At 39.7% G+C, this 27,945-nt stretch overlaps 1 protein-coding gene across 1 annotated transcript; it reads right to left on the bottom strand.

The window, feature by feature from the left end:
* ppp1r9ba (protein phosphatase 1, regulatory subunit 9Ba) lies at positions 1-27,864 on the bottom strand. Its single transcript, XM_057347118.1, has 11 exons — positions 27,719-27,864; positions 24,656-26,023; positions 8,049-8,181; positions 7,316-7,436; positions 6,232-6,336; positions 5,777-5,912; positions 3,293-3,436; positions 2,983-3,036; positions 2,667-2,896; positions 2,465-2,561; positions 1-2,383 (listed from the first exon to the last, which is right to left on the bottom strand). The coding sequence occupies exons 2-11, from the start codon at positions 25,964-25,966 to the stop codon at positions 2,330-2,332; spliced, it is 2,385 nt and encodes a 794-aa protein (XP_057203101.1). The 5' UTR covers positions 25,967-26,023; positions 27,719-27,864; the 3' UTR covers positions 1-2,329.
* Positions 27,865-27,945: the final 81 nt, after the last annotated feature.

Genomic DNA, 27,945 nt, shown 5'->3' on the forward strand with positions numbered 1-27,945 from the left:
TTCATATACTATATATATATTCTAGTCAGTGCTTTTACTCCCTTTTAATTTATTAAATCGAAATGTGTAGTTTTCTCATATTCCATCTTATGCAGAGAAAACTGTTACCAAGCCATTGATTTGACTTTACGCTTCAACTTCTAAGAACAAACTCAGATAAGCAAATACACGACTAAAGTTGACCAAAACCAATTATTTTAGGATTCTTAGAATCTATTTCGAGACAAAACCTGCAATGAATGTTTATATTATCCTTCCATTTATCCATTGTAATAAAAGAAGTGTAGCATGTAGAAAAATGTAGGAAAAGAAAAAATGAAGACTTTGAAATCACAAAATGTCTTTGACAACACTAAAATACTTGAGTTTTTTCAATACTGCATTTAAAAAACAAGGACTGAAAATGTGATGATTCTTACTGACTCACACACCGAGGAGAACAGAACACAGCTATCAGATCTAACTGAAGAAATAATCTCTTGAAAATGACTGCTCGGGTACTCGGTTCTTACGTGCACCGTTACATTAAATCAAACGCAATGATTTATCCAAGAACGGTTCACAATTTCACACAGAAATTCCTTTCATGAATGAGGTCTCAACATGTCTGAATGGATTTCGGAAGAATGCTGATCTAAGACCAGCTCTTAATTTAAATTAGGCAAAACACCTGAAGCCTTAAACGCCCCCCATCAACTGCTGTCACAATTCCAGTTTCCCCAGGAGTACAATCGAAACAAACTCTAATTTAACACACATCGAGACATTTGTGGGTTACAACACCACAAAAGAAAGATTCCACATGATTGTTTATGGAATATTAATACTGAATGCACATTCTGCTGGAAGAAAATAACAGGCAAACAATTCTCAAGCACTCTCTGTTCTCTCAGTTCCAAGTGTGTGTTACTGTGGGTCTCCAGAGACAGACTGCTCAACAAAGAGAGCTGCTAAAAGGTTACGAGTCGGATTAAAAGAAGGCCATGATACACAATTCTTTCTCTGAATGTACAGTCTCATACCTGGAGTTTGCTTAAAGTGAGAGTACAACCAAAAATGAAAATTGTCTCATCATTTACTCACCCTTTTGTCATTTCAAACCTGTATGACTTTCTTCATTAAAACACAAAAGAAGATATTTCGAAGAATGTTGGCAACGGAGGTACCCATTGACTTTGATTGTTTTTTTGTCCATACAATATAATGGGTACCGCCGTTGTTCGGTTACCAACATTCTTCGAAATATCTTCTTTTGTGTTCGGCTGAAGAAAGAAAGTCATACAGGTTTGAAATGACAAGAGAAGACAATGGTGACAGAATTTTCATTTTTGGGTGAACTTTAACTAACTTGACAGAAATACACTCTTAAAAATAAAGGCGCTACAAAAAGGATCTTCACAGCAATGTCTTAGATGGTTCCACAAAGAACCATTCAATCAAAGGTTCTTATCTTTTAATAGTCTAAAGAACCTTTGTCCACTACAAAAGGTTGTCCGGATGTTACATATTCTTTAAGGAACCAAACAACCAAAGAGTCTTCTATGGCATCGTGAAGCATCTTTATATATAAGAGTGTGGGCGACATTGTAAGAGAGACACACCGTGCGGTGACCTCTGACAGTTTTCCAGCTTCACACGAACGCGGGACTCGATAACTGATGAAAATATTATACCTATAATCCCCTTTTCATTTAACACTGTTTCATGAACATGTTTTTTAACAGACGCTAAAAGCCCCTGAATGCTAAAACTAAACGTCAAACTTACACCCTGTTTGCAAATGCTGTCCATGCAAAAAATGTAAATGGACACTTTTTTGACCTTATTATTGGCCTATATGTGAAAGGTAAAAGCCCTTACCCCCTCTCCTCCCCCCAGCACATTGCTTAAGCGGTTTTAATATTTAAATATATGCAAGAATATATACAAACAGTCCATTCGCTCCGATCGTCTCCTCATTAGCGGGGGCTTCCGTTCTGTCTGCGTCTGAGTTACAAGCTTCTGCTGCAAGCGTTTCGAGTTTTACATTCCTGCCAAGTGCAGATACGTCCGAGAGTCCTTTAAGGGCGCTTAGAAAACAAAGGAGGAAAACGTGACTAAATGCTTTTATAAAAGGGCCTCCTGATGGGCTGATGGGTAGACGTCCGTCTGGCGTCTGGTACAGTGTGTTTGGTTTGTCCACTCCGTTTCCCCGGTAACTCCCCCATCATCATGTTTCCTGCAGTTCATCAGTTCGGCTTCAGGTCGTGGAGGAAGAATGTGGGCGGGGGAGAGTGGGCGGGGTCGAAGGCGTTTCTCTTGTTTCTCCCTCTTTTCCGCAGCGGGAAGCTTAAGAAGGCTCTAGGTTCTTCAAAGCGCCCACCTTGGATTCCAAGTCTGTAATCTGAGAGAAAGAAAGACACATTATTATGACAACGCCGTGTGTGAATAAATAAGAAAAAAGAAACGGAACACACGCAGAAACCTTTTCCTGGAGGTTTTCTGTCTCCACCTTGTGACTGGCCTCGGATTCTTCTTGTGCTCTGCGCTGAGCCGTTTCCTTCTTCAGATACTCGATCTCTCTGCATTCAAACACGCACACATATAATATATACAGTGCATATGTAAGCCAAGCTCATTCCGTACCCACTCGAGAGATTTCAGTACCCACAATCCCCTGCACTCACTTCTGCTGGAACTCTTTGATGAGGCGCTTGGCTTTGCTGTACTTGCGCTCCAGTGCCTGATACTGTGTCTGCGTCTCCTTCAGGTGCTCGTCCACCGCCTGGCATAAGCTCTGAGCCTCCATCCAATACCCTTCCAACTTCTCCATCCGCTCCTTATTCTCCCTCACCGTCTGCTCCAGCTGAGCTTTCTCCATCCGCCAGCGCAGCTTATCCTGCTCAGCGTGAGCCAGCTAGAGACAGAGAAAGAGACCTTGTCACAAGGGCAAACAAAACGTCATTTACTGTACAATAGATGTGAGGTCAGTGGTGGTCGTACCTTCCTCTTGATCTGTTGGATCTCAGCCTGAGTTACTGCATGTTTAATCTGAAGCTAGAGATGTAGGGAAGAGATTGACACGTGTTATGACATCATTGTTACTTTTTCATTTGCAAATGTCACATTCTGCAGATATACATTTATGATAAAATGTAACAATTCGTAGAGAATTTTCATTCCATCATATCAATATTTGATTCTACGGATTCATCCTTGTATTGGCTGGTATTGGCCAATACTATGATTTATTTTTAATAAGCGTTGTGTGGTTTTGTAATCATAGTGTTTTGGATCCATGTGTCCTACTGACCTCCTTAAACTTGTGCGCGAGTTTCTCTGGGTCCATCTCCACAGGAGAGAGCATGTCCTCGTTCTCGGCCAGGTCAAACACCTCGATGGCGTTGGGAAACATGGGACTCATCTCCTCCTCCTCGTCTGTGGCGTATTCACCCGTCTGCCAGAGAGACAATAGATGGTGAATCATCCGATTAATGAACAAACACTGTCAGAAAACATCATTGCAGTAGAAAAGAAAAAGCATTAACTAACGCTTATGAGTGTCTGAAACAACTACATCAAAATAAGGTTTCCATATACTGTATATCCACTAATGACCTGCCCTTTTCATTTTTTAAGCGCTACACTATACATTCATTTTTGGCAGGTTTAACACATTGTACTGATATGTTTTTTTTAACTTAAACATATTAACCATTTTACAGGTACAAAGGATTAGATTATGATTTTTAATAATAAATTCAGCTCTCGTGTCAGCCCGTGGCCTTGAAGCAAGGTTTACCACTAGGGGTCAGAGTTGTGCTAGACAGAAGCCCATTACATCCAGGGTAAAGACATGCCAGGCCATCATTGAAAAACCCTGTAACTGGCCAACCACCATTTTGAAAGGACTGTGGTACAGCCGGACGATTAAATCTAAGAGCAGACGGAGAGAACTGCAACTGCTGGATACACTGATGTGACAAATATTCACACCCAACAACACAATGAAGTCTCTTGTGTATTTTCAGCACCTTAAAATGAAAACATGCCCCAACACATCGAAAATAAAACAACCAGCGTGTTCTCGACATCTCAAAACTGCAATTACTCGGACCCCAAGACTCCCACACACCCTCAGAGTCACTGCAACCACGCCACTACTACAGACATTATTTGAACAATGGACTTCCCCTGCATGCAACGACAGAAACTCCCCCACAATCACTTCCTGTCTGGATGAAGGAAGCGAGTGGCCATGCAGTTTATGACAAGTATGACAGAAACTCTTGGTTCCCCTGATGTATTGTTTTGTTCCCGTTACTGGTGGTCTTTACGCTGTTGTATGCGTAGGTTGGTATCCGAGACATGCTATTATTACTATTAACAAGAAATGCAAAATATATACTGTAAAGATGATGCCATTGCTGTAATTTAGTAAATATACAGGTATACTGTATATTATATTAAGAAATAAATATATTCAATACTTTTTTATAAATATTTGTATATACATAATTTATAATTATAGTTAAGCAACCTCTCCTAAATGAATAAATAATATGCATATATAATATAGTATAAAGAATATAATGTTTTGAATTTCTTTTAAACAACACAATAAAAACAAAATATTTTTATACCTATTTATGATGCATGTACATCATTAAATATGTCATCCCTATTTTATTATGCATGTATACCAACCAGAGTTATTATAGTTTTCATTTTAGTTTCATTTCGTTTTTTTTTTTTAAATTAGCTTTTATTTTTAGATCTTTAGTTTTTATGTTAATTTTAGTTAAAGTTTTAGCAATTTTGGTATATGCTTTTGTCATTTCATAAATTATTTGTTTATTTTTTATGTTGCTATATAATATTAATTCATTTCTATTTTAGTTTTATTTCAGTTTTTGTTTATTATTATAACTTTAGTGCTTTAAACTTATTTCAATTTATTTTTGAGGCAACATTTCAATTTTTACTTTAGTTAAGTTTTCCCCCATAATTTTTAGGTCAATATTTGATTTGATTTCAATGAACAGAGACGTTTTCACCTTGATACCAACTCGTAAAAAAGAGATCATTATTTAAAAGAGAGGCTTCAGTATTTCCAAATATATTTTTCTATCACTGTTCTCTCATCATCCACCACCCTGCACTGATCCTGAGTCAGTGTGGCCGTCTGAACTCTGGCATGTGGGGTAACGCAGTAGACAAACTGTCAGTTCCAGCGTGTCCTAAACACCGAGACAACATCAGACTGATGTGAGCACTGAGCTGGCAGATCGCGCTATGCTGGACCTCTGTTCTCATTTTCGCACCCCAGATCTCCAGGAATACCGAATACGAGAACAGCTCATGTTCAACACCTGAATTATTTATCAATTCTCCACACCTTCACGCCATGGCGACGTGGGCAGGTGCAGGGGACAATTATGAGATGCGAACAGGACGTACCGCTTCATGTTACACGAACAAGAACTGCAGTACAGATAAACAGAGCTAATTATTGTGAATTGTGATAAAAGCACCAAATCCTGCTTTTATATTTCCTTCCTCGAAGATGTTCTGTACTGCACTGAATTCAAGTAAAATCGCATCTGATAACACTCATAGTTAAGGGGTACAACTGGATTAACGCATTGAAATTGCGTTTACTGTTGAGCGAGAACTATTTTATTGTGACGTGATTTATGAGAGTTTTAAACCTTCCTGGAAAACATTGAATACATCAAAGGTATTGACACGTTTTTTTGCGTGTGTTTTTTTTGTAGTTCCTTGAACCAAACATCACCTCTTCGTCCTCCTCCATGTAGGGGTTGTATCGTTGTTCCATCATTTCTCTCTGCCATTTCTCCTGCTCCAGCGTCTGTTGGATCAGCTGGGCCACCTCGCTCTGCTCCCCTGGCTTCTCCCGGCCAATCACAAACCTGCACAGAGCCAACAACAGCCAATCAGGTGAGCAGAAGCACGACTCATTTATTACGCAACTGCACTGGTGGATTATCTGCCATGTCTTTGGTGAAAATTGTGACGTATGTTTGATGCGTTCTAGGGAAGCAGAAAACCAAGATATTGCTTTGGATGACAATGGATCACAAAGTTTAAATCGAATATTATTACGTAAGTTCTCAATCGTCTTTCTAAAATTTGCCAATTGAAATCATTTTTATGTATTTGAATAAACCTGAAAACCATTGCGTTACATGGATCACAAGTAAACTTGTTAAGAAGTTGCTCGTTTCTTACTTGACAATTCCACTGGTGTTCCTCAGGACGGATGCTGCGAAATTCTGCGTCACGCCCACCAGACTGGTTCCATCCACCTCCACTATCAGGTCATTCACCTGGATCCTGACAAAAAAGAAGAACAGAAGTGAGCATAGACGTTCAGTACAATAGATCTGTGAAATGCTTGCAGGGCCAAGTTACAGACAAATCTTATCACTCTATGTGAAAAAAACGACGCTGCCAAAGAAAACACTCATTTGGTGTGAAACAGACTGACCAACAGCAGCAGCAGTGAATCAGTGTCCCACTTATCTACACCTCCGCTTGTATTTCAGCCTGTTGAAGTGATCGATCGGGGGCCCTCTCAGTGATAAAGCATGTCAGCTCCGTCCAAAAGACAGCCTGCACCAGCCTATTAGGACAGCTGGTTGTTTGATGGACAGCAGGAGAACCAATCAGGAGCAAGATAGTGATGATGGGGTGTTTTTTGAGAGATGACACTGTTTCTCACTGTCCTTGCTAGCACAATGTTCTTTCTGCTACATTAACGCATCATGAGCTTAAGAACGTAATGTTATTGGCCGAATTGTTATTTGTCACACCTTTTGACAGACTGACATGGTTTTTTAGATCAGATTCTAATTAGGCATGAGCAAACTACACAATCCACCTCCATCACATCCATTACTTTAAGCATTAAGAGGTGCAAATACTTAGATTTAATGTTATTAATATTTCAGTAATAACAATTAAAACACTTCTAGAAGAATAAATGCTTCGACCAATATAAATCATAGTATGATCTGCAGGGTGGGTGCGGTTGAAATGTCGCAATTGACAGCATACAACTCCATAAAATATATGATGTGTGGTCTCATGTGAGCGTATTACAGTGTAATAGACATTTTGCAGCGACTCTGAACGCAGACTCAATTCTAACGGGATGAGCGATTTAAAACACACCAAGACACTGCAGATGGATGAAGATTTTAGGCAAAAATGAAGACAACATACAGTACAAACTGCGCATGCAAAGCCCAAGTGTTCAAATGCTCAAATCCAATAAAAGATCCAATTCAGGTGCTTTCATTTTCCAACTGACCTTTCGTCTCGATGGGCGGCTCCTCCGTCCGTGACCGTCTTGACGAAGATTCCTAGTTTTTCCAGGCCCATGTCTGCACCGGCTCCCATCCCGATGATGCTGATTCCCAATCCGTCTTTATCTGTTCCGAAAACACAATGTTTGCTTACAAGATTTTTTGGGTACAGTAATTCACCTGTTTACGGTTATGGTGTCGCAATTTCTTATTTATTTACCATATTATCCATCAAATAAAACAGAGAAACTATAAATACTCCACAGAAAAGCTTTAGGGCTTTTAGATGTTAATAACTGAATAATGAGCTTATGAGCTGGAATTAACATGTGATTAAATCTTGCAAGTGTAAATCATTTGAAGAGATTATTTATAAACGATTCTTTGGATGATTTGGACTGATCCTCTTAAACTATGGTTTTGTGATGATCTCTTGTTTGTTTATCGTCAGCTGACTTCCGGATCAACAGTTAATTTAATTCTGCTACACAGCTGACCAATCGTGACAGTGACAAATGTTTACATAGCGGATGAAGCTTTTCAATCTCCACCACCCAGCGCTGTAATATTTCAAGTCCAGTACTGCTTTAGAAAAAGCACTGACCCCTCCGAGTTTTTAATCAGCAAAAGCTGCTTACTTGGCAGGGTTAAACAAGCTTCTTGAGAAAGTGTGTTTGGAAACAGGATGTTAATGACAACATACCACGAATGAACAGAGTGTGGTAAGGAAAAAAGTACCTTTTTCTAACTCCACGGGGAAGAGGTCCAGTCTTTCCACACGCTTCTCCAGTTCATACTCGGCCGAAGCTGCCATGGGGTCGACCTCTTCATTGCGTCTGTCGTATTCTTCGTTGGAGTATGTGGTGAAAACCTGAAAAGATAGAGGACAAACACCCGAGTAAGAAGTAGGAATTCATTTACCCCGGCTATCAGGTTCAGCTAAATTTAAATGTTTTTAAATGTAATCCTTCTTTGGTGTGAACGGGCCTTAAAGGAACAGTTCACCCAAAAATGAAATTCCTGTCTTTATTTGTTTACCTTCAAGTTGTTCCAAATCTGTACAAATTTCTTTGTTCTGCTGAACACAAAAGAAGATATTTTGAAGAATATAAGAAGCAAACAGTTCTGGGGCACTTTTGGCTACCATTGTCATTTTTCCTACTATGGTAGTCAACGGTGGGCAAGAACTGTTTGGTTAAAAGCGTTCTTCCAAATATCTTTCTCTGTGTTCATCAGAACAAAGACTTTATACAGATTTGGAACAACTCGAGGGAGAATAAATGATGACAGAAGTTTTATTTTTGGGTGAACTGTTTCAGGTTGATCAACTAAGCCTAAAGTAGAAGTGGATCTATATAACCGTGCTTCACAATGACATACCTGCCACAACAGACATTAGCGCAAGCACCATATACAGGATGTCAAACCATAATCAACCCGACCACATACATTAGGTTGAGCAACAGTGATATTTAAGCATCCGATCACACAGAAATTACTCAGGGAAACAATTACATATTGTAAAGAGTTTTCTTGCAATTTATTCAGTAAGATCTCAGTTCTGGTCCATCTTAGCGCACTTGGTAAATGATAAGGACTCCTGTAGTTATCTGCTAAATATTCAGAACTACAAACACTCTCCTCTGTAAATCATTTTTGTCATGCCTCGGGCGGTACAGCAGCTGTCTACTAGCTAAAGTCATGCATCAAAATCACCTTCACAGAGACAGAGGCAGTGAAACCACACAAGCATGCAGCGTACCGCTATATGAGCTATAATAGTGAAACCGGAAACAGGGTGCTGGGTGTGTAAAGCAGCACAGATAGTGTTGAAAGAGACTTTGATTGTGTGACTCATAACACATCAGTGAATCTGGTGGTTCAAGTTTCCTGTTTGGGGTCTTGAGGAACAGAAAAGTAAAAGATTATCAGTCTATAAAAGGGGCAACCCATTGGATTTTCCATAGTCCATCTCTCAATGCTCAATGGATGAAGTCAATTTACTGATCAGAACGCAGCCCTTCATTCTTTACTTTCTTATTTCTTCTGCAGTGAGACATTATTCTTTATGTGTCCCTGTTGGTAACTTTGCTTTACTTCTCATTTTTGTTTAGTCATTTCCAACTTCCTTAAACCAGCCAATCACACAGAATCACAATCACCCTCTTCCACTTTCATTTCATGCCCCTTCTTTCTTACTTACCATTCCCATTTCAACAATTTTCATCTCATCCATATGTACTTTGTCACAATGTAATTCAAAACATTACTAAATTATATCATATTAATCATAGCAGTAGCAAGTTACTTGAATTATATTAATGAACGTTGTCATCAATGGGTTAGAACGGTAAACAGACAAAATTTGAATATGAATTTTTCATATTTAAAATGTGAAAAATATCAAAAGAATTTTATTCCAATTATATACATCCGCAGAAAAAATAAAGAGACCATTTCAGAGACTGGTTTTAAAATGTACTAAAGTATTTATAGGTATGTGTTTAAGTAAAATGATCATTTTAATTTTATTCTGTGAACTACTAACAATAGTTTTACCAAATTTCAAATAAAAAAAATCTATTTGCATTTATTTGCAAAAAATGAAAACAGGAGAAACAGGTCAAAACAACAGAAGATGCTCTGTATTTTTCAGACCTCAAATACTGCAAAGAAAACAAGTTCATATTCACTTTAAAGCGATACAACAGTAATATTTCTACATGTATTTAGGCAGAGTAAAAAAAATGTAATGTTATAATTTTAATCACAGTTTTCATGCGTCTTGTCATGCTGTCAGTCTTTCACATTGCTGTTGGATGACTTTATGTCACTCACGAGGTTTGATTTTGTTGAAATTCAACAGACACTGGACTTGAAATGAAAAGTAGGAGTCTCTTAATTCTTTCCGCAGCTGTATATAAAAAAAAAAAAAAATCTAATACAAAAGCTCTATGTTTATAAGGCTTATTTTAAGCATGTATGAAGTCTTTTCTGCTGGAAAACCAGGTCAGACCTGCTTAAGGAGGTCAGCTTGGTTTTTGGAACATGATAAACTGTTTGCTTGCGGGCCCACGGTGGATCACCTGCTTTCATCAGGTCAAAACCTGCTTCACCAGCTGGTAGTTCAGCTTATCAACCATCCAGACCTGGCATGGACCAACCTACTACAATGTATGCCAAGCTTGGACTTTTTATACACTGTGTAAAACGATCAGTTTTTACCTAAAACTCTCTTCACTGGGTCACTCCGGTCTTTCTCAAATCCCTCCCTTGTAGCGTCCCTTGTATTATTTTCTTTCTAAAAATATCCTCTCCATCTCAGAGCTGAAGCAAACAGCAGGTCAGTGCACCCTCACTGTGCATGCCATGGGCCCGTTCACATGTCTCTGTCTCCATAGCAACGGCTTGGCGATTGTGATTATGACATCGCCGGGCCATTTTTTTCTCGTTCTGCACCTCCCCCCCTCCTTTCACTTTCCTCCATCTCTTTATTTTTTCCTTCCGACGGCTGTGAAATATTTAGGGAGGGGGTTACGGGTCTCACGGAGACCCACGATATCTTTCCGTTGGCAATTTGTTTTGCGAAAACAAATAAAACTATAAAAAATTCATGCTATTTCGGCTACACTGCCCGTGTCACTGCATATGTTATTGCTGACCGAGTAAATTCTGCCTAAATCCTCAAAATTCTTGAGTTTGGTCACTTCAGGCCAAATCAAACAATCCAATGCCAACCGATTCTGTGGGTTGTCTGACCCAGTCCTCCATCTCCTCGGTCTCTTTTGGTATCTCCCTTTCTGCACCTCTCTTCGTCTGTCTCATACGGAATGTTGGAAGCGACAACAGAAATGCAAAGTCCAGATGTGTCAGATGTGCATGCAGAAGAGAGCAGAGAAGAGATTTTATTCAGGGTATATAAGAGACACGCATGCACAGATGCAGTTTGTGCATGTGAAAAGCTGCTGTGTTTTGGCTCAGATGTCTGTATTCTCGCTGGTATGCAGGGGACGGTGCAGTGTGTTAGCATAACGGCAAGCAGCCCCTCCCTCACAAGCGAGAGTACACACACAAACCTTCATTTATCTGCATGCCGCATCCCTGGACCAAATAGAGGAAGATGCGTTTAAGAACAGAAAACATATATTATGTACAATGTACATTTTGTGCAACAGAAAGCAAGTGTGTGGGCTAGCGGTTTATGTCTCTCGTCTTTGCGCATCTGTGCTAACGCCGTTCTCTCCGAGCCACTGTGAAAATCGCCCTCTCTGGGCACTGTTTTGACACTCCTCGCCTGGTTGCTATGGAGATGCAGACTGATGCACACTCTACAGACACAAACACAGACGCTAACACAAGTGACACAGACACAAGAAAACCCTAGGCATTCTGTAAGGTTGCGACAAACATTCTTAGCAACCTGTGTTTGCCAAATAACTTAAATCCTGAAAATCACACGTGTGATTCAGTTGCGGGGTGGTCCACTGTATCCCACAGACGGGACAAAAAGAGAGATAGATGGGGTTGTGCAGACCCCAATTCCTTCCCTGTTTAGTATTCATCTAAAGTGAATGAACTCATTTGCAAACATCATTCTCTTTCAAAAGTTTCATTAGAATTGAATGTCGAATGTCAAATTTCGGAAGAACCAATGCGGAGGTAATAAGGTTTATTATTGGGTGATGTCCCATTACTTTTGGAACATCTTTGGCTATATGTGATTTCAAACCAGATTAGAATGAACTTCCTCAATTCACATCAAAATAATACAGTCACATCCTTTACAAATCAGTTTTCTTCTATTGAAAAGTTTCAGATAGATTACATTATGCCAACTAGAACCTTGTTATTGCCCGAAAAACCTTACAAACCGGCTGTGCTTAATATTTTTCCTGGACATCATTATTCACGAGAGGTTTACAGTACAGTTTTTCCACATCCAACAAATAAATAATTCAGGATCTTTAGATGCACTTAAAGTACAGGCAGGTATCTAGGAGCAGGGCCAAAACTAAGGGAGCCCTTGTCTTCAAATCTGTATGCAATAAAATCATAGACTGTATAAAACATGGAAGTAGTGTCCGTGACGTCAAATAAAAATGGTCCGCTCGTCCTAAAATGGGCGAAGCCGGCCGTCGCTCTCTTAACAACATGTCATTCCCGGATAATCGAAAATGGGTAAAGAGGCGGGACGTGGTTTATGCAGAATTTTAAAGCTAAATATAAGTTAAACGTATGAGTTATAAAAAGATCACCCCCCTCACAGTTGTCATGAAGGGAAAGATTAGATATATAAACCAAAACCCTTTTTTGTACCAGAGATCGGAAGGTTGCCGCTTGAATAAAATACAGTACAGTCGGTGATCTCTCCCTTGTATTCACAACATAAGCGCAACAAGCAAAGAAACAGGAAGTCAACTTTGACAACAGGAAGTTGTTGATTATGATCAGAGCTAAACTCGGAAGGATAAAGCAGTGCGTAGCACAGCTAAAGTACAGTTACACAGATTTACAACAATATACAATGAAAACAAGTTAATTTAGGGTAGTCCACTGCCACTTCAGTGGTCTCGCGTGCATACACACACTCCACGACCCAAAATAGCAGAAAGTGCTCAAATCTATGCATAGCAGAAAAACCATTTGCACCCATTGATTTAATGTGTCATTAAAGGACAGCCAATCAATCAACCGATCAATTTTCCAATCAACCAATGATCCATTTGCCAGAGTTATCTATTTTAAAATGCTCCTTATTGCTTGTGTGAAAGAAGCCATACAATAAAAAACTCAAACTGTATTTAAAGGGATAGTTCACCCAAAAATGAAAATTCTGTCATCATTTACTCAACCTCATGTAATTTCATACCTGTTATAAATGACTTTGTTCTGATGAACACAGAGACAGACATTCGGAAGAATGTTAGCAATTTTCAGTTCAGGAACATCATTGACTACCATAGTAGGAAAAATTAAATAATAGTCAAAGGTGCCCCAGAACTCTTTGTTTTCTTAAATTCTTCAAAATATCTCATTTTGTGTTCAACAGAACAAAGACATTTATACAGGTTTGAAACAACCTGAAGGTGAGTAAATGATGACACAATTTTCATTTTTGGGTGAACTGTCCCTTTAAGGGGCGGTGTGAAAGATTGAAACATGAAGAATCATTGAAAACCATTAATACTCGTGTTAAAGGGATAGTTTGGCAAAATTTTTTAATCTGACATCATTTACTCACCTTCAGGTTTGAAACCCCCCCTTCTCCTCCCCTTCTGCACTTCAGATCAGTGAAGACAATGTGCGTCAGGTCTTTAGGAAACAAAAGAAAAAGAAAGCACCAGGCCCAGACGGTGTTTCACCAGCCTGTCTGAAATCCTGTGCTGACCAGCTGGCCCCCATTTTTTCACAGATCTTCAACAGATTACTGGAGCTGTGCAAAGTCCCTTCCTGCTTCAAACGCTCCACCATTATTCCCATCCCAAAGAAATCCAAAATCACAGGATTACAGACCCGTTGCCTTAACATCTGTGGCCATGAAGTCATTTGAAAGACTGGTGTTGGTTAACCTGAAAGACATCACGGGACCTTTACTGGACCCCCTGCAGTTTGCTTACCGAGCAAACAGGTCTGTGGATGATGCAGTCAACATGGACTGCATTATACCCTACAACATCTGGACAGACCAGGGAATTATGCAAGGATCCTGTTTGTGGACTTCAGTTCAGCCTTTAACACCATCGTCCCAACACTCCTCCAGACCAAACTAAACCAGCTCTCTGTTCCTAGTTCTTTCTGTCAATGGATCACCAGCTTTCTGACAGACAGGCAACAGCTAGTTAGAATTGGTAAATTCACATCCAACAGCCGTACCATCAGCACTGATGCCCCCCAGGGGTGTGTGCTCTCCCCACTGCTCTTCTCCCTGTACACCAATGACTGCACCTCTACTGACCCCTCGGTCAAGCTCCTGAAGTTCGCAGATGACACTACAGTTATTGGCCTCATCCAGGACGGTGACGAGTCTGCTTACAGAAGTGAGGTTGAGCAGCTGGCTGTCTGGTGCAGTCATAACAACCTGGAGCTAAACACCTTAAAAACAGTGGAGATGATAGTGGACTTTAGGAGAAACACCCTGGCACTCCCCCCCACTCACCATCATGAACAGTACTGTGGCCGCAGTAGAGTCATTCAGGTTCCTGGGCACCACCCTCTCACAGGACCTAAAGTGGGACATTCAAATTGACTCTACTGTCAAAAAAGCCCAGCAGAGGCTGTACTTCCTTCGCCAGCTGAGGAAGTTCAACCTGGCACAGGAGCTGCTCTTACTGTTCTACTCAGCTGTCATTGAATCCGTCCACTTCCATAACTGTCTGGTTCGGCTCAGCTGCAACTGACCACCGAAGACTACAACGGATAGTCCGGACTGCTGAGCGAATCACTGGCACAACCCTCCCCAATCTACAAGAACTGTACTCATCCAGAGTGAGTAAAAGAACTCGCAAAATCACTCTGGACCCCTCACACTTTCTTTTTGAACTGCTGCCATCTGGTCGGCGCTACAGAGCACTGAGCACCAAAGCAGCCAGACATAGGAAAAGTTTCTTCCCTCAGGCCATCTACCTCATGAACAGTTAAATGTTCTACTATGTAATACACAACTATATACTCATATTTATTATACATATGTTGTTGATATAATATTCAGCAATCCACAATCCCCTGCATAACTTGTATATAACAGTATAATTTGTATATAGCACATCTGTACATCCAATATACTGCCTATTGTCCTTTTGTCTAATATTGTACTTTCTGTCAAATGTGTATTGTCTCTCACATATTTATTTTTTACGTTTTGTTACCTGTGCCTTGTCACTTTTTTAACCTGTACGTGCACTGGAAGCTTCTGTCACTAAGACAAATTCCTTGTGTGTCCAAGCACACTTGGCAATAAAGCGCTTTCTGATTCTGATTCTGATACAGTGGAAGTCAATGGGGGCCTGTGTTGTTCTTGAAAATATCTTCTTTTGTGTTCTGCAGAAGAAAGAAAGTCATACAAATTTGGAAGGACAAGAAGGTGAGTATATGATGCAAGAATTTTCATTAATGGGTGAACAATCCCTTATTCTATCTTCACCTGAAAAGTTCATATGCAGCTAAACAGCATATTAATGAATTTTATGTGTAAAAATAAAACTGTAAAAAGAGAACATGTTTAAGATTCGCTAAGAACCACAGACATCCAAAAGCAAACCCCAGGGATCCCCCATAATTTTTCAAACTCCTAGCAAAACTGATCTTCTGTAGGCAGAAACGTGTTACTTTATACCAACCCCTGCAAAACACATTACAGATCTTTAACCAGAGCAGCCTTGCTCCTAAAGAAAAAGGATAAAATTATGATTCATTACTGAAACCACGACACACTGGGTAATTGTGGGTATTGGTGACAAATTCTGTAATCTCACAAGACACGCTGCTAATCCTTTAGGAATCAACCTGTTGGCTTAATCCCACCAAGTGGAGATGTGCATTGTGGGTAACTGACCTCTGGCTTCTTTTTGCTTTTAGGAGAAGGTGTCTGTGGCATTCTGGGAACCACTAGTTGTGGATAAAGTGTTAACATGCAGACTGTTAACAGAGTTAACTGATATGAGTATTGTGTTGTGTGGGTCATAGGTCAGTTTTAAGGTAGTGTCACACAACGTATTTCAGTGTGTGTTACGACTCGAGTGTTGTTTGGACGAGATAAATTGCTTTCCAGAAGGGGGAAAACAATCAGGATCACACACATACCTCAGCGGATTCCCGTGTAGTCCACAATGGTCTGTCCTGTTTCCACTAATACTACCTTTAGTACACTGATCAACAGACTGACCAGCTGTTCCAACATTTTCCAGCACACACACACAAACACACGAAGGTAACTAATTGTATTTCAGTCTCTCGACATCAGGCCTGCTATTCAGAGTGCCGGAATGCGGTCTCTCGGGACAAATGACTAAAGCCTTTGTGATCAGCTTGACGGAGAGTTGTAATGGCTTGTGCATCAGTAACTCTCCCTAATCTATTTTGGGAACACAATCAGAAAAGATTTAAAGAAACAGTTCACCCAAAAAATGTAATAATTCATTATTTGTTCACACTTTTGATGTCCCAGACCTGCATAACGCTTCTTGTTCTGTGATACGCATAATGTGCATTTTTGATCCTCACAGTTTTTTCTACACAATAAGAGTGAATTGGAACCGTGGATGTCAAGTTTCAAACTATCAAGACCTCACCCCCCCCAAAAAAACATCTTTCTTGTCATCTCTTTGCAGCCCGGATGTACAGTACTTCAAATATTAATACCGGGTTAGCCAGAAATTAAAAGTGAATAACACAAAGGAGAGCAAATGTTGAGAGAATTGTCATTATTAGGTGCACTTTCCCTTTAAGAAAAGGCGGCAGGCAGAGTTGGACTGAATCTGCAGCGGTGCTGTCAAGATGTGTGCACAACAAATGAGTTTAATAAGAAAACCGAGCATGGAAATGCAACTCTGGCTTCATGCCTGCCTCCACTACAGAGCCCTTTGCTGCTGCGTTCCGGGAAAACCCATCCGTTATCGGAGCAAACAAGGTGGAGGAGAGTAAAGAACTCATAGTCAGATCAGTATTACAGAAACGTTTAGAAAACACGACCGGAAGATTCAAGATCATGCATAAATAATGCGGATGCAGAACACAGTCCACTAACGCTGCAACCACTGATTTACATTGTAAATCGCTATGTAAAGAAAAAGTTGGGTGGAGTGAATAAAAAGCAAGCAAGAGAGATGCAGAGGGTGAAGCGTCATATCAATAAGTGTTTTCGCTTCTTTGCCGAAGGAGATAACGTATTTACTAAAAGTTTGTCCGTTTAGGGCTACTGTAGAAACAACATGACCAAATCCATGTAAGGGGACCCGCGGTGTATTTCGATAGAAATAGCTTATTCCATGATAATAAAAACATTAATTTTGAAACGTCTTTATACACCTCTGAAGACATTTATGTGTATTATATTGTATGCCTGTCAGTAGATCCTCCTAAATATTTCAAACAGCACCTTTAAAATGCCTCTCCAAATTAGGACTGCTGTGCCTTTAAGAAAGATTTACATGTGAAATGAGCATGAATAATGACTGCTGTGCCATTGTGCTCATACACCAGTATGTGAGATTATCATTTTATCTCCGAAATTCATCACCAGCCTTAAAGGAGAAGTTCACCTTCAAAATGAAAATTCTGTCGTCATTTACACACCCTCTTGTCATTTCAAACCTGTAAGACTTTCTATCTTCTGCAGAACACAAAAGAAGATATTTTGAAAAATATTGGTAACAGAACAGCACAGCCCCCCATTCACTTATATTGTAACCAATGCAAGTGAATAGGGGGCTGTTAAAAACATTCTTCAAAATCTCTACTTTTGTGCTCCGCGGAAGAATGTCATACAGGTTTGAAATGACAAGAGGGCATGTAAATGACGACAGAATTTTCATTTCGAAGGTGAACTACTCCTTTAATGCAAAGCCTGTTTGCAGCTTGGATGAACTAAATGCTTTTGGGCTGCGGAAGAAAATTCAAAATGTTTTACAATAGTACATCAAGTTCTTTTATTTCGAAAGATCAAGAAAAATGTGACTCCTGATGTTACGGCCCCTTGAAGAAGGAGGCGGCCTCAGAGTAGAGAGCTGCACATAGAAAGAGACACAAGGAACAGGCGCTTAGTGTGCCCGTTTCCAACGTGACCCTGGCAACCTTTCTACAGCAGACTGCCTGTGAGTGAGCCAAGGGCTGATGTTCAGCACTCCCACACAGAGGAGAAAAGGCGTTCGCTGCCTCGGCTGGCATTTCTCACACAGGAAGTAGCTAAAGTGGCTAACGGTGCCATATACAGGACAAAGGCAGCAGGGACCCACCCCGGCAAAGAAACATCAAAAGCTTGAGTCTTCCGCCTACCTATTGTCCCTGATAGGAAAAACAAAGACTGTTTATTGAAGCACTGTATGTTTACAAGTACTCAAGCGCACTTCTGGTTTATCTGTCGAGAACTCGATTAACCAAAATGCACATCCCTAATGTAATCTGTCATTTTAAGAGCCAGAAATAAAGAGATTTCGCACTGTCCATTATCATAACTGTTGTGTAATCAGATTCTAGAGCTATGCCATTATTTGTGAGGCAATAAAGCAATTTTTATAGATACTAATGTATCCTTCATACCAGGATAATACACACAGGCACACAGAGGAGAGGTTTTGAAGATAGAAAAGCTGATAGCAGTGTCATAAAATGATAAACATCACCTAATGGATATTACAGCATGTGACGTTTAGTGAACTGAGAAGACGGCTAAATAAACAGATGCAATAGTGCAAAACAATAAATTCTACTCAGTTACTAATAAATATCATCTTAACCCCTGCAAAATATCCACCAACACGTTGAACATATTAAACAATGCTTCGATATTGGCTGACCCTTTAACAGTTTGCTTACAGCCAGACTTCAATATTAGCCATCAAGTTATATTTGTGTGACTTAACAAACGCTGATAACATAGAGCAGTTAACCTTGTTAGCGATTCGCAGGGAGGTGGTATACGGTTGAGAAAAAGGGTGCTGGGTTTGGCCTGGGGGCATTTTTAAACGGCACGATCCAAATTGGAATTGCAAATGCAATTACTTTTAAATGTCTCAAAAGCGAAACACGATTCAATCTCTAAAAAGGCAACAGTGGTGATACAAATGAACTGTAGTGAATATGCTTTGTGAGACTGATCCATAACAAAATGTCAGGGATTTTATTTTAATACTCAAGCCTTTTTGATCTGAAATTCAGATCAAAATGTTATAATCTGTCACTTTAATGATAGGTGACCTAGCTTGCGTGGTAAACAAGCCTCTGTTTTTCGCTCAGGATTCAAGTGTGACTGTTTTAAATGCCAGCAGAAAGAAAAAGCAGAAAAACATGAGAGCCAAACAAGCTTACACCATATGCTTTGCTAGCTGAAATGAGTATAGAACGGTCAAACGTGACGATCCTTAGACAATTCAACAAAAACATTTTAAGCTCTTAAGTAACATAAGTCCACACATATATTTTTGGTGATTTTGCTTATAGTGGCTGTGCGTTGGCTCTGACTGTGTCTAGACGATCTCCGGCCAGCCACCGGATGAGAGGATGGGCAGTGAGAACTGTTTAAAAAAAATGAGGCCATACATCAATCAATAATCTCACCAAAAACAAATGCCTTCTGTAGTATTTAAACAGTCCTCCCCCTGGCTTTTAGTACATAATTCAGCTACTTTAACAACCATCTGTCTTGCCACATCTATGTATAAGACTGAAATGCAATGTATCAAATGTTTAATTGGAAGGCAGTTAGTAACTAGCTTGTCTGGCATCACTGGAAACCTCCAGGACTGAAAATTCAGGGATAATGTAGACAGAATTTAGGCAGATAAATGGCATACTGTAAATAGGGAACTGGTTTGTTCAATTTACATTTGGCCACATTGCTTTGGCTGAATGAGCAAAAATAATATAATCTCAAGATTTTAAAACATTTGTTAGTTTTCTTAAGATTGTAGTATAAAGTAAAGTAAAAGAGGTTTAAATCATAGACAAAATGGCCTGCTAACCAAAACACAGGGATAGTTGAAAAATAAACGGTACATGTGTCCTATGGTGTGATATAGCAAAAATTTAGAAAAAAGATCAATCTCTCTTATGCTTATATTATAAATAATATAAAAAAATTATATTAACACTGTTTTCTGATTGTTTGTTGTCACACCATACGGCACATGTACAGTTTATTTGTCAACTACCCACATATTAAAGTCAATGCCATATGCACCATTAATGTTGGTAAGTCTTCCATTTTAAACCACCAAGGAAATAATATACATTATTATAAAATACATTGTAAATATTGAATATATTGCTCAGCTCTATTCATTATCCAGTAGCGGCTACTGGATAATAAATAGAGCTGAGCAATATATTATGTGGAATCTGAGGAATGCTGTTACATTTCTGTCAGTAGAGAACAAAAGTATGCTGTTAAGATCCTACGCTCCATTTGCTTTCATTCATTTGAGCTGTAGTTTGGCTCTGAAGGCCACTCAACATGCAGCAGAGCGTGGAGGCAACCAAGCAGAGGCATGCGTGGGTTTGAAGTGAACCTCTCATTTAAAAACATACTCCGGCCCTTTAAGATATAGCATTTCCTTTTCCTTTCAGTTTCCTGTTTCAGCCTGGTAATTTACCTCATTCAACTACCGAGATCAATCGAGAACCACAAACCTACAGCACACAGAAGCTTTGGTCTCTATGTTATTGACTGTATTCAGGGCTACAGTACCTTAATCTCTCAAAAGTTCCATGACCACCTGTAGTGCAAGGAGTGAGACTTTCTTACTGGATTATGTGAGAGAAGAACACAACTATTTTTGGACGCAATCTGTTGAACATGAACGGCCGTATGTCGGCTGAGAGTCAAAAAGTGTCCATGTGCAATTTATTCTGTATTCAAAAAGACCATTCAATTTCATAGTACTACTTAGAGCAGTGATTGTCAAACTGGGGGCCCCAAGATGGATCCGGGGGGAACAGATTTTGTGGCATTTTATGAAATATAGAAATTGATCATAAATTTTATGCAATCAAACATAAGAAAGATAAGACCACCAGCCAAAAGAATTGATGTTCCAGCATTTGATTAACTGAATATGTTTTTGCTTTAATTAAAATTCTAAATTTAAGATTATACGTCTTTATTTGGGGGGGGCGCAAAGAGATGCACCCTACACAAAGGGGGCCTTACAACGAAAAAGTTAGAGAACCACTGACTTAGAGAGACTATTTTAAAATCATTTCCACATTATTTCCTGTTAATCCTCAACAGTTTTCTCACAGTCAACTTCTGAGTCAAATCTGACTAAAACATTTACTTTAAATACTGTTTTTGGGATCTGGTCTGGCCACATCTAAATCCATAGCCTCTCACTTCTAAGATGAGCCTCTCGCTTCCGAGATGAGCATTGAGCAATACTGGTCTAAGTTCAGTGCTGAATAGCCCTAAATTCATCATCTCTTCCCCATGAAATTGCTTGTTCGTAATGCTGTAGTTCGACCATAGAGGTTAAGAGAATCTGTCCACCTGTCTGGTCTCTCAAACCACTTAAAACAAAGTCAGTCTATGTACAAATAACATAAATGCAAATGATCAACAAAAGTACAGACGGTTTGATAGATGTTGAATATTCATGCTAGAAAATGTGACAACATTAACACGTAAACAGCAGGGTACATTCAGCACAGATGGTTTCTGAAGGATTCCTTTGTGTCTCTTTCTCACACACAAACTAATATAAAAACATAGACGAATGACCTTTAATACAACTCTTGTAAACTGTATGCTAGTTTGAGAGTGTCTGAGTCACATTTGACCCATAAATAAAAACCAGCACCATTAAGCTTTTTTTTGGAAATACTGTAGTAAAATGTTAATTTTTCCTCTTATGTGTCTGGACATTTTTCTTTTAAGTGTTTTTTAAATTGCCATTAGATTCATATTACAATACATGTTTGTTTAAATACTTTATATTAAATTTAGGCCTGACACATATTTTTTTACATTACATTAAGAGAATCCGGTGGAATAAACAAGCTCATAATCAAAAGTTACAACATTCACTGCTGTTAGTTTTACTTAACACATCCTTGTTCACAGTACATAAAGAATGCAAGTAACTGAATTAATGCAAGTTAACTATGTTATTTATACTAAAAATTTAGATCTGTCAGCTTTACTTAAGTGTTTGACTGGTCAACTTAACATTGTTGAGTAGAACGCAAAATTGTTGAGTTCACTTAATATAAACAAGTTAATTCAACATGACTGGTTGAGGGGGATTTTCAGTTCCCAGCATGCTTTGCGTAAGACTGCATTTAGGCAGTATATTTCTAAATTTAGTGTTATTTTAAGTGTTTTTCAGTAAAGAAAAAAGACCTGTTTGTGCTTAATGTTCATTTATCTTTGAGGTTTAAAAGAGTTTGTTATATTTTTTAGTTTAAAGATTGCCATTGTTTAGAAGAGTGGTACATATGCTTAGGCTGTGAGAGGTTAAAGAACGCCCATCATGTCTATTGCATCATTAAATGAGCTTTAACTGTGCTAATGCCAGTACTGAGATGCCTCTCATCTGATTTGCTCATTGTGTTTTGACTTACATGCAGTAAGTCTGTATATAATTTATGTATGACAACAAAAAGTACTATTGAGAAGGATAAATAATGAGTTTAATTAACTTAAAATTACTGGTACAATCGGAATGGTTTGGATTTACTCAAAAAAGTTTTGTCAACATTACTTAAATTTATTTTGTTCATACAACTTAAGTGTTATTTGTTCAATTTACTTAATATTGTTGCGTGGAACCACTTGACACAGCTTTTTTAAGTAAATTCAACAAATCAATTTTTTGAGTGTATAATCGACATGGGGGTTACAAATGGATATGATGTTCACATTACACATACTACTCTGACACTACACTGATAAAGCAGGTTTCTGTCTACATCGAGCTGTAGTATCTGTAGTGCGGAAAAATGACAAAATATGGATAAAAATTGTAGATAGAAAAGTTTACACAACTAATAAAGGGAAATGCTGTGCATAGCAGGTGCAGACATTCTCAGTATGGGAGTTACAAGCTCCCAGAGGAGGCATGCTGTAGTCATGCTGTATCTGAAGTGCACACTGTGTAATCTTACTGACGTCTATGGGATTTAATACTAGGGGGGTTTGTTCAGCCTTTACAAACTGTTTCTATTATAAAAGACATCCTTCAAAGCACAACACAGATGATCACTGCAGCATAGGGTTGTGTACCGAAAGCCGGTGCCAGTATGGATCCAAAGATCGGAAAGCGCATGACCAATGGATTCATCACAGTGAAAGACAGTTTTAATGCGCACTCTCTCTCCCTCCCTCCAAAATACACCAGACTGATGCATTTACCATATATCAATCAGATAGTGTTGCAATTTAATTCTCGCAATGATTTGTGCGATGTTTTGAATACGCTTAATAGATATTCTCTATAATATTGCTTTAAATGTACAATGTATAATTATTCATTATAATGTCTGTTTTTAAAATAATGCGCATATAATGTAGCCAAGAAGGCTCTCTGTAAATGGACTTAATCTGTTCATATATTCAACGCATTTTCTGCCCCTATTTAATGCAACTATGGTGAGCATTTAGTTGTAGCTGGAGGGTAAACAGTAAACACTATAACATCTTTCTAGCAATGTTAGTGTCTAGCAATGTTTGCGTCCATGCTTATTTCACATTCACTTAAAACTTTAATTGTGAATTTGTTGTGTATATTTTTATTACTTAATAAATATTTTTTAATTGAACATTTTGTTCTTTAATGTCATGTTTGATGTTTTGTGGCTCTTTTTTAAAAGTATCGATTTAGGCACCGGTACCGTTTTAAAAGTATCGATTTAGGCACCGGTACCGTTTTAAAAGTATCGATTTAGGCACCGGTACCGTTTTAAAAGTATCGATTTGGCACCGGTATCGGAAAAAACCCAAACGATACACAACCCTACTGCAGCAGCAGCAGCAAGTGGTATAAATAATACAGACAGCCACAACTTAGTACTACAGACTGTAGTAATCATGTGAAGATGCCTCAAGGAGGTATATTTGCTCAGAACAGTAAACGTTTGTTAATTACGATTAACATTTCCGATACTAAAAGCTGGATGGATATCGGTCAACAAACATAACACACAATCACTTCGCAAGAGACCAATGACATGTCCAATGCAATGCACATTTAAAAAAAATGAATTCATCTCTGTTCTGTCTATGGTTTCAGATCACAAGTTAAGTTCACCATTGTCTCAAAAACAAATTCAGAAGCAACAGTCCCTAACACACAACCATGTGACATACAAAGAGAAGAGCGTAAACCACCTGACCAACCGATCTTCGATCAGCTGAAGTGGGTCATCAGGGGCTGATGACGGTGCATTGAGATAACTGCAGGCCATGAAGCAGCTTTTTCATGGAGGTATAGACAATTTGAGAAAACAAAGGCCCATACTACTGCGTCAAGCTATTAATAGTTATATGAAATCATCGGAACGGATGCGATCTAATACTGCTTCTAAGAAAGGCCTGCACTTTTTCTGAGTTTCTGCTCATAAAGGATCTGACATAAGAATAAATGTCAAATGTAAATGTCAAAAAGTTTCAATGTTTGCTTTTGTACACAAGCTCTCACCTTAATTGGGTTTGAACTGAAACCAATCTTCCTGCTTGGTGGAGGTTCATCTTCTGCCGGAAGCCCGGGGATCTCTGAACAGCTGGATTCTGGTTCATAAGCATCATCATCCTCTGGCTCCTCATCGTCGTCCAGCTGGCTACCTCCGGAGTCCTCTCCGATGCCACTATATGCGCTGATGTCCACCAGGTCTGCTTCTGAGATATCCTCTCTGTGGGGTTCCTCCTCAGTGCAGGCCTCTCCAGCTGCTTGTCCGATTTCCTCCTTTTGTTCTGAGCTGCTGGTGGCCTCCCCGTTTTCAAGCGAGGCGTGGACATCCGCCTGTACCAGTCTGCTCCCTGCATCTGCCGCGCCGGATGATGGATGCTCCCTAGGTTTGGACGCTTTTACTGTGTGTGAAGCATCCTGCATCTTCTCTAGGTTTGTATCTTCACGTGGTTTATTGTTGGGTCCATCTGGCTGAATGCCTGCCCTGGACTTCGGACTCCCAGGAGCACTCTCGTGGTCCTTTCCCTGAGCTCCCTCCTCCTGCTTGTCTGTCAGAGGGACAGCTTGGTCCTCTATGGTGTTTTTTGAGTTGCTTCCTTCAAGCTTGCATGGGGTTGGGGAAGTCGAGGACGGTCGGTGAAGGTTGTTACGCTGTTCTGCTCTTTCAAACACAGCACTCAACTGGCTGACCGTAGGAGACACAGCATCTGCGGGACAATCCTCAGTGTCCAGCCTGTCCAAGGACTCTGTGCTTCCATTGAAGCGAACCACAACATCCAGACGGCTGTCCTGAAATCCTGACGCCCGCTCTTTCTTCAAAAGGATTCGATTGGTTGCGGCCTGCTTCTCCTGTAGGTGGCGTTGTTCGAATATCTTTCGCGTTTCCTGCAGCTTGTTAACGCTGGTAACTGCCCCGCGAGAACCGCTGCCATCAGTCTTTCCATCGAAGCGGCTAACCCGCTCTGACACAGTCCCGCCGAGTTTGAGCAGAGCACTGTGATCCACATTCTCATTCAGACTGCTCGCTCTAGGTAGAGAAAGTCGAATAGACTGATCGTTGGCCTTCGACGGGTCCTCTTCTTCTCCAGGAGAACCCATCTGCATGAACATGTTCTTGATGCGGTGCACATTGGAGCCGTACCTGCGGCCCCGACCCTGCTGTCGAGGTTTCCCATCATCTCCATTCGCAGCATTTGGGCCTTTTACCGGCTTGAGAGCTTGAATTCCAGCCTCATATGCGTTCCTGTGCGGGGAGGCGCTTCGGGATACGAGGGGGGTGGCTGTGCTGCCGCTGGGTGCAGATGGGGGTTCAGTCTTCATCATGGTTAATCAAACAGCAGTAAAGATGAGCAGAAATGGCATAGCCCTCTGCTTCTCCGCCTTAACGCAGTACAGAATGTCAGAAGGCCATCAGGAAACAGTGAAGATCAGTCATCAGTCCATGCAAAACAGAAAAAAGGGAGAGAAACAAATATAAATGAAACACAAAAATACTGTATAATGTATAACTACAAGGCCAAAAAAAAAAACTAAATCAATTTAAACTTGACTAACACTGAAGCCCATATAGCAATACATGTAAAGTGGGAGTATTTGAACATTTAAGCCACAAAAATAATGTAAAAACTGACGGGCACACAAAATCAAGTGATGCTATTTGGGGATTAGTATGTATTTAATCATTCCTCATCAGAGTAATCACATATGTAATTCATCACATTAGCAAGACCTTTAAAATTGAACATATGATATTAACCCAGATAGCACCGCTCGTCTGTAAGATGTCTGCTAAAGATCTGGAGGTCTGGAATATATCTGCACATACATTCTCAATCCTAAACATTTTACAGACACCTTCTAGATGTTTTTATGACATCTGACAGCAGACGTCTCAGAGACATATTGCAGATGAGCAAACAATAAAAAAAAATGACGTCTTGCCGATGTAAATACAGACAACAAATAGATGTCTGCCAGAGTGTGCTATGAGGAAAACAAGGGACATTGCTTTACAACCTATTTTAAAAAGTGTGCTTGTGTATAATCACATTTTAAAAAATAAAATCATTTTGACATTTATTACACACAACAGCTAACTCTAATGTGCTTGAGGGGGTTCATTGACAGCTCTGCCACGGCCACACAGATGATACCCCAGGGTCAAAAAGCCAGAAAAGGTACATCCTTATTTGTTCCTCCTAATTTTAGAGTAACTTAGACTTAAAATTTCATTCAAAGTATGTAATCATTTTAATACACTACCACCTTTATATCGTGAAATTCAAGAAAAGGGTTAAAAGAACAAGCTTAACGCGGAGGTGCAAAACGCTTCCGTAAAAACAAATTGCTCGAGCGCAATAACGACTATAAAAGCTTTGCTTTCATAGCGCAGATAAAGTCCGTTAAGGGTGCATAATTATTTTAAAAAGAAAAGCCAAACTGTAAACTTAGAAACAGTGCATTGGTGGTTTATGCTAATTTATCATATTCAGTTTGTAACGGTACATGATCTTTGTAGGCTATGCATCTAAAAGATCTTCTGTCAGATACAGGAAGTCAGAATATTAACGAATTCCCTAAACAAAGTAACCAAATGTGAACGTGAGAAAATAGTTTGATGATATTTGTCTATAACGTTACGTTTCACGAATCCCTGGGAAATACCATACATACTAGCATAGACAAGCAGGCTTTGTTGTGATCCCATACCGCTGCCAGTAGATGACTTATCTTACCAAGCTTCAGGCACGACAAATAACGGCTCTTTTTAAATTTTTGTTGAGCTCGAGATCATCCTAATGCGTAAGAAAGACTAGATTTGTAATTAAAAATAATTCCTAATTATTCTTTTTGTGTCGATAAATGGATTTAATAAAGTGTCAACATATCAAACCTACAGCCTGTCAAAACACGACACTAGGACCCTGCGGAGCGCCCGGGCCCCGCTTTCTGCAATGATGCCTCGACTTCCTGCATCCTCACCCGTCCACATAACTGTTCTGCTAGAATCAAAGAAAAGAAAACGCGACAAAACGCGCAAATTACGTGCTCTCTTTCCTCACGATTAGATGTTACCTTGTTTGTCGTGTTCATCGAAGACGCTGTGGCTTATTCAACGCAAAATCCTTCTGTTCGCAAATCCATTGTGTCCACGAGCCGTTTCGCCCTCTTGATTTCCCCCCACGAGCGTGTGACGCGCCTGCTCTCTCTCTCTCTCTCTCTCTCTCTCTCTCTCTCTCTCTCTCTCTCTCACACACACTCTCATCTCTCATCACCAACAGCACACAGCAGCAGCATCACAC

The sequence above is a fragment of the Triplophysa rosa genome, linkage group LG11, assembly GCF_024868665.1.
Source record: "Triplophysa rosa linkage group LG11, Trosa_1v2, whole genome shotgun sequence".
Taxonomy (NCBI): Eukaryota; Metazoa; Chordata; class Actinopteri; order Cypriniformes; family Nemacheilidae; genus Triplophysa; species Triplophysa rosa.

Bases quoted from the DNA above. Each gene is read 5' to 3' on its own strand.
- ppp1r9ba (XM_057347118.1), bottom strand. From the start codon at position 25,966: ATGATGAAGACTGAACCCCCATCTGCACCCAGCGGCAGCACAGCCACC. The intron at 5,913-6,231 runs GTAAGAAACGAG...GGCTCTGTGCAG, and splicing joins AACACCAGTGGAATTGTCAA to GTTTGTGATTGGCCGGGAGA. The intron at 2,384-2,464 runs GTTTCTGCGTGT...TCTTTCTCTCAG, and splicing joins CAGAAAACCTCCAGGAAAAG to ATTACAGACTTGGAATCCAA.